An 8,110-nucleotide genomic window follows, 5' to 3' on the forward strand; every position below is an offset into this window, starting at 1 on the left:
TACCTTGCACTTACGAGCCATCAAAGGATTCCAAAATAATTTACAGGTATTAACTAGTCAAAGTCACAATACACATGTATGAATCAGATAAGAATCAGGTAAAGGTCTGTTTCAAAGATGCTTAAACCAACGCATAGAAAGATTTAGTTGCCCAAGGCTTCTTCTATGACAGTGTCTCATGCCAGTAGCTTTCCATATCTGCACAATAGCATTCTGTCAAATAGCAGTTTGTGAATGATTGCTGTGTTAAGCCTGGAATGAAAGGAGTACCGCTACACTCTTTAATTTCATTCCACAGGCTACGAAATCCAAAACAGTAAAATGAAAACAGAAATAATATTCAGATGTAACTCCTAAACTTCAGAGACAAAGAACAGTGTTGAAGGTTTCAAAGCAATTGTATGTACATGGATTACATTTTATATTTACAAAAAATGTGTTTAGCAGACATCGCTATCTGAATATCAAACTGCATACACTAAAAGTTGAAATTTTTTTTAGAATCTCAAATAAAGTAAACCTTCTTGTCAACAAACTAGTTTCACTATTTATATAACATCACTGGATGGTCTTGCTAGAATAATCTTGTGCATGCACTATCCCCCAATAGGTTACCATGGCAACTTATATTTGAATTTCTATAAATTTCTATTTTTAGAGATCACAGTTTAGGATAAAGAAAATCACAAATATTAAGTACCATTTCATTAATAGAAAATACCCCATTTTTATCATCACATACTTCCCAGAACAGACATTGCTGAAGTTAGATCAGGCAGTAATGCTAAAAAAATAATTACCACAGTTATTAAGAAAGTTTACCACTAAGCAGCCTCACCATAATCCGAGTGGTGTATGAGTCAGTAGCTTACACTATGAAGCAAAGATTGATGTTCATAGAGTTTTGTCTTTATTTCAGTAAGACAAGGATTTCACTCAGATGTTTTTTGAGTTAGTCATCATTTCAGCTGACACACAACAAAAGTGTATTTGCCAGAATACTCAGAAAATAATGTCTTTGTTTCAGGTGTGGGAAAATGTTGAATTGACAGTAATGTCTCGGTTCCAAACTAAGGTTACCATCACCTTAAATTACTGTGTTCAAGAGTGCTTACTAAGTGCATGCTAGTCCTTAAATACAAATTTACTTAATGCTTTAAAACTTGCCAGCGATTCTCCTAGTTGTCTCTCTACCTGAAAGATCAAGGTACAGAGTAGCAGCCGTAAAGAAAATTAAAACAGGGATTTAGATGCTGTAGTTATGGCTCTGACACTGCCTTACTCTGGCTGCCTGGGGGTGAAATCAGAATATAATGTTTGAAACCAGTTTTTAAGTTATAAAAATGTAAATACCTTATTTTCTAAGAGATTAATATCACCATGTCACAATTTTCTATTATGGCGTTAATTACGGCATTCATTTTGCAAACTCGAAATATCTTTACTCGAGCCACTGACAGTTCAGGATGGTCTACTAGTACAGATGGAAAATTTGGAAAGCAAGTGCCTACAGGCTCCGTCACAAGAGTGGACCAAAGTGGACTGAAAAACCAAGTGTCAGCCGGAACTCCAGGGCGCAACTGCAATCAGCATGCCTACCTTCCTATTTCTCCTGGTATCTTCCATTTAACATTTACTTCGCACCCCTCAGTTCTCCAGCAAGGCTGAGCGGAAAGATTCCCTATCGTAAAAGCTGCAGATTTGACGCTGTCAGCAACTTCCCGCGAAACAGTAAGTGAAAGGCAACCTGCAGCACAATCACCATGCGCGCTACTGTTTCATCAGGTAGCTGACAGACAAATTTTCTGTAGAATTCAGACAGCCAAGATGCAAGCAACGTGGGCATGTCATGGATGAGCAAAGATAGACGCTTCTGGTAGTTTTTCTTCAGAATCGATCCTTTATTAAAAACGTATTTCAAGTATCAGCTAGAGCCAGCTGTCAAGGGAAAACATACTGGTGGGCAACCTTCAAAAATATAAACAACATTGGCACTCAGCAAGACACAGTAATAACCACGAGGACTTTTACTTTCTGTTTAACTTACCTCACTAAGCTCATAGGAGTTGCTAATATTCACAGAGACTGCATGAGGCCCTAGAGTACAATTCAGGAAGTCACTTAACCACACACTTATGGTCACATCTGTGAGATTGCCAGTGAAATCAGTGGAACCGATTGGGAGATGACACCCACCGTAACTGCACTTTCTGCAGGATGAGGCTTAGCTCTGAATACTTCACGAGAATCCCGGTAAATACGCTGCAGAACACTTATTACCATTTATAATCAAACATTTCGAGCTACAAGTTCTTTTTCTTGTATTGCAGGGTGGATTTGCTGGTGGCTGCTTTTCTCGTTGTTAAATTCAAGGCACCACTGTATATTTCTCTCAAAGGAATTACAACCATTTGTTTGCTCCAAAGCCTTGGGTTAGAAAGCGAACCTGCATCGCCACCGACAACAACTAAACGACAGAACTAAAACCCAAATCATCAAAGTAGAAAGTAGTCTGCATGAAAATCTAAAATCCCTTTCTAAATCATGGAAACTCAGTACGACCATTGACTGCCTTATACCCATACTCTCAGTCACAGAGCCAGCGAGGGTCACCCTGAGAAATCAATGGAGGGAGAGCCAGGGTGACCCCCTGTCACACTTACTTTGTTGAACTCGGATCACCTCTCAGCGCAGACAGAGCGGAGCTGGGAGAGGGCTGAGGTCACTCTCCTGCGTGGCTGTCACCACCTCACCTCAAACCTGAGACCTCAGAAAGCTGGGGGAGGGACGATGGCCTCCGGGTGGGGCCAGCCGCCCCGGCCCCAAACGCACCTCCATGCAGGTGCTCAGAAAGGACGAGGGCACCTTGGGGCTGCTCCTGCCCACACACACGGGTGCCCCAGCGAGCGGCACCCCCAAACCTGCACCCAGGCCAGGGGGGCAAGCGTGGCTTCCTCACAGCCTTCCGGGGGCACTCACCCCACGTACGCTCCCACGGGGGTACGCCGGCACGGCGAGACCCCCTCACTGCCCGCCGCTGCCTGCAGACACAGAGGGGGCAAGCGCCACCGCCCCACAGGGGCCGATGTCACCCCCACGCAGCGGCCCACCAAAGCGTCACCTCCGCGCGCCCACCCCAAGCGGGACGAGCTTCCCCTTGACGCCCCGCGCGCCTGCCTCCCAGGCAGGGGACCGCGGCGCGCGTGCCCCCGGGCAGCCCCTCGGCCTCCCCAGCCGCCCTGGGCGGGAGCGCCGTCCGGTCCGGCGGCGCTTACCCTGGCAGCCCGCGAGGAGTAGGGGTCCTCGAAGAGCGCCCAGACGCGGGGCTGCAGCCGCCTCCAGCGCCCGCCCTTGCCCTCGGCGGTGGCCCCCACGTCCTCGATGCCCAGCCTCTTGGCGGCCAGGTCGTCGTCGTCGCCGTCGCCGGGCGGCTCGCCCGTCAGCAGGTCGGGCGCCTCGAAGATGTCGAGGGCCTCCTCGGCGTCGCGGTGCTGGCGGTAGGTCATCCAGCAGCAGGGCTCCACGTCGGTCTCGTCGATGCCCCAGAAGGCCAGCTCCTCCTCGAAGAGCGGCCCGCAGACGTCGGCGGGGCAGTGCAGCTTGCCGGTGCGGTAGTAGTTGAGCACATAGGCGAAGACCCCCGGGTGCCGGTCGAAAAAAAACTCGCTGGCGCCGCCGCTGCCCCGGGGGCTGCAGCCGCTGCCGGGCTCCGGGCAGCCGCCCGCCGGCGGCGGCGGGTTTTGGGGGGGCGGCGGCGGCGGCTCCTCGCCGCCCGGGGACTCGCCCTGGGACTCGCAGGCCAGCAGGGCCAGGCGGGTCCCCGGCAGGGTCTTCAGGGTGCTGCGGTAGGTCTCGTGCCGCGTGCCCCCCACGTTGAGGATCACCCTCTCGTTGTCCTCAAGCTTCCCCATCGCTCCGGGTCGGACATGACTGGGGAGGGCGCGGGAGGAGGCGGCAGCGGGGATGGGGCGGGGGGGAGCCGGTGGCGGGGCGGGGAGGGGGTGGGGGGGGCAGCCGGTGGCGGGCAGGTCCGCGGGGGACGAGCTTCTGCCTTAAACGCAAACAGAAAGAAGAAATCGAGGAGAAGCCCCCCCCCAAAGCATCACCGGGGCGGGGCTACTCCCCGCCTGCCCCAGCCCCCTCCATCCCCCCCCGATCTCCCGCCGCCCCGCACCGCCGGGAGAGCCCTCCCCCCCCCCCCCCCCGGCCCCGGGCAAAGCTGCGGGCTCTCTCCCCGCTTCCCCCAAAAGCAGGCTACCGAAATGGCACTGCTGCTTCTCCCGCGTACGGATCCGCCACCGTCCCCACCCCCTTCTCCCTCGCGGGGCTGCGTGAACCGAGCTGATGGAATAGAAAGTGTGCGGTTAATTATTTAATGGCCATCTATTTTTCATTATCCTAACAGCTTAACGAGGGCGGAAAAAAGAAGAAAAAAAAAAAAAAAAAAAAAGGATTAGAGGTTTTGTCTCTCCCCCCGCCTCTATTTTGGGAGGGAGGGATTGGTTTGGGCGACGAAATACCGAGCCCCCCAGCAGCTCGGGCAGCAGGCACACCCTTGGAAAAGCTGTCCGTGTGGAGCTGGGCTCGCTACTTTCTCGGAGAAATCACGAAGCCGAGCGTGCATCTCGGGGAAGAGCCGGCGGCACCGGCGCCGGCCGCCGTGGGTGTCCCCCCGCTCCCCCCGCTCCCGCCCCTCTTCCTCCCCGCCGCCCCGCCGCTACCTTTGCCGGCGGAGAGAAAGCGGCTCCTCTTCTCAGGCGGGCTCCGGTTGTGCGTGCCGGTGGGCGCCGATTCCCAGCCGCTCTCCGCCCCTCTCTGCCGGGCGAGAACTACTTGTTGTTGGGTTTGGTGTTTGGGTTTTTTTTTTTTTTAAATTTTTTTTTTTCCCTCCCCCCCCACCCCACCCCGCCGCGTTCAGGTAGCTGCTTTACCTCCCTCCATGCTCAACTCCGAAAGGCGTAAAAGCGGCTCCCGCCGCCCGCTCGGAGACGCCGCTCCCTTCGTTTTTACACGGGAGAGGCCGCCTTCCCGCAGCGGGACTGCGAGCGGGCACCGCCGGCGGAGCGCGGAGCCATGGGCGGCGGGTCGGCGCCCCTCGGGGACCGGGGCTGCCGGAATCCCAGCGCCTCTTCGGGAAGACGAGCCCAAAGGTGAAAACGCACCTCATTTGGGGCTGACGCTCCTCCCCGGGGCGGGGGCAGGGGAGCCGTCCCTCCGTCCACCCCTCCAGCCCCCCACTCCCAGCCCTGCGGGGCGGAGGGAGGCGACAGCAAAAACAAATAGCACAGCTCTCCGAAAAAGGCAACGCCACCTCCGCCCCTGCTACATGTGAATTTGGTTCACTTCAGGAAAACACGCGGGAAGGGAGCGGGGCTGAGAATAGCTATTTCTCGGAGGAATGCGGGAAAAGCAGCGCCGAGCCACAGGTGACTGCGGAGAGGGGCTGCTCCCCCCCCCCCCCCCCCAGGAGAGGGTCCCTCACCTGGCAGCTCCGTGCCTGCAGCACCCGGGGCACGCAGCACCCACAGTCTCGGCGTGCGGGGCAGGGGTGCGCAGGGTGCTGGCTGACTGCGGCGGCGAGGACCCCCCCGCCTCCCGGGGAGCCCCCGGCCAGCAGCTGGAGGAGCCCCGGCCTCCGGGGGTCGGGAGGGAGGGCTTAAGAGGAGGAGGGCAATCCAACTTTTCTTATGTCAGCTGGACAAAACAGATGCAGTGCAGCGTGTACTCTTCATGCTCGGTACACTTTGTACGTTGGAGGCTGAGGGTGGCGGAAGGATTGAAGTTGAGAGTCCCCAATAATATATAAGGGAGCCCAATGCCTGTGCCACAGTCTCTGCCTCTGAGCCAGCTATTTTCTACAGCCTATTTTACTGATGCCTGTTTTCAGATGGGTCAGTCAAAGGGAAAGAACCTTCCAGCCCCAGAGAGAAGATACACAAAATGTGAGGTGATCCCTCTTGCCGCTTCCTCAAAAGAAAAATCTTCCTCCACACCAAGGGTATTCCCCAGCATGAAGTAGGGTAATGAGTGGAATAATGGTATCTGAAATGCCCCCCCTTCCACATCAGAGCCTTCGGCTGGGCACTTGCCCAGGGAAGTTGGGAGGGCAAAGCTTTGCTGGAAGCGATGCTCAGAGGACACTGTGCTTAGACCAGATTGCTTTAACCCAGATCTGTCTGTATGTGGCATCCACAATGTAAACACAGACTCCCAAAGCAGCAGCAACTTTAAGAAATGGGTTTCAAAAGCTTTCTCCAGATGTACGTTTTAAAGCTCCTAAAAAAACCCCCAAAAGGCAAAATATATCCTGTCAAAGCAGATACAAAATTTAGCGAAAACGCCTGGGAGCCAAAATTAATATTCAATTACATAGTTGTAAATCCAGTGGAAAGGATTCACCCATCCTAAACCAAAGCAACGCTGCTCATGCTATACTTGCTTTTCTTGGCAGAGGGGATTTTTCTGAAAAGGGGACATAGAGGAGGAGGGAGTAAGACAAAATGAATATTCATTGTCTTCTCTCTGACCTACGAGAGGTTTCTGGAGAAATGCAACGTATTAAAACTCTGCAGCATTCATCCATTATGGAAAACCATGGGGTGGCAGTAGCTGCCAAAATGCTAGACAAACTGTACCATCACAGAATACCAGGACTTCCCTCTGAACTGTCACTGTGCTCAAGTCCCGCATCTGTGCTCAAGTTACAAGACAAGCACTCCCACCAAAAAAAAGACCCCACCACCAAGCCACCACAAACCAAAAAAATCCAACCAAAACAACAACAAAACCAAACACAAAACCCCCCAAAACCCACCCCTCAAAAAAAAAAAAAAACCCAACCAAAACAACCCACAACCCACCCAACAACCCAAGAAACCAAAGACTAACAAGGATGGCATCTTGTAAACAAAACCTTTACAGTCATACCCCGTAATGCCAGTGCCATGAAAAAGGCGTGTATTACAAGAAATCTGTTTACGCTCCAGACTTCTTAAGCACACAGGGGGTTTTATTGCATGGGGAAGAATAAGCCAGAGAAATAATTTTTCCAATTGGTAAGAGAAGGAATAGTCTCTTCCAGAATATAATAGTCCTTCAGTCACGTTAAAATGACCATATCCTACAATATGTCTGTTTCTAAATATAATGCTATTAATTTTTCTGTGTGTCACTCTTCCTCGTATTTCTAGCATGTGGCAGACCTCTCAGTAAAGGGCAAAATTACGTTAGGCATTGACTTTCCAGAGCTGACATTTTCTTGAATGACAATATTCTACATAGGCAACTGTAGTAACATTTATGAATTACTTTCCCCCTACAAGAGACTGACCTGGATTTTTGTACTCCTCAGTGCTTCCAATGAAAGTGAAAGCATGAGACATATGTAAGAGAGAGAAATGCGCCTTCTGAGGGAGTCTTACCATGAAATATATCTGCAAATGGAAAAAAAAAAACAAACCCAAAACAGTTTACACATACTCTCAAACATATTCACATAAAAGTTAAGTGGAAACACTTCTGTAGCTCAGGATTTGGAACTTTCTTTGAGGAACTGATTGACACTGAGCAATGCACAACCAATTTCCCCTGCTGGATAGGTATTATGAAAGGAAAGGTCCTATGTTACTGTTTTAACCAACAAAGCAATAAAATTAATGTGAAGACTACTATCAGAAACCCAAGCCAAATGAGCATTTTACTTACTAGCAGCAATCATTCTTCTTGCAAGCTTGAATACTGCCATGCAAAGTCATTGGGTTACCAGCTGTCTAACAATAAAAGAGTAAATGGAAGAAAGGACTTGTGGAAAAGAAAAATTTGAGGACAAATGCAGCGTACCCCAGTTACAGTCATGCTCTGAATCACCTTCTGGAGGAACTCTGTCCCTGTGGACTAGGGGCTCCCTGGGAAGATTAACCTGCCCAGCTACCATCTGTCTTCCTGACGAGGATAGAAGAGGCAGAAGCCACCAAGTTTTTATAGTGCAGGTCACCATTTCATATTTTTTGTATGATGTTAAAATTGGGGGGGGGAAATCAATTTTAAAATGGAAAATTATAATTGAAGACAGTGCAACACAGCCAAAATATGATCAATTTTTATCAGTTTA

The 8,110-nt window shown here is 50.9% G+C and overlaps 1 protein-coding gene across 8 annotated transcripts in view; it reads right to left on the minus strand.

Moving 5' to 3' along the window:
* KCNC2 (potassium voltage-gated channel subfamily C member 2) overlaps positions 1-3,911 on the minus strand; it is a 105,711-nt gene extending 101,800 nt beyond the window's left edge. For all 8 annotated transcript variants that reach the window (XM_075715950.1, XM_075715994.1, XM_075715973.1 and 5 more), the window contains exon 1: positions 3,276-3,911. In XM_075715950.1, the coding sequence (XP_075572065.1) occupies positions 3,276-3,911 (636 nt within the window). The remainder of the gene's footprint in view (positions 1-3,275) is intronic.
* Between the last annotated feature and the right edge of the window lie 4,199 nt (positions 3,912-8,110).

This window comes from Pelecanus crispus, chromosome 1 (assembly GCF_030463565.1).
Source record: "Pelecanus crispus isolate bPelCri1 chromosome 1, bPelCri1.pri, whole genome shotgun sequence".
Lineage (NCBI taxonomy): Eukaryota > Metazoa > Chordata > Aves > Pelecaniformes > Pelecanidae > Pelecanus > Pelecanus crispus.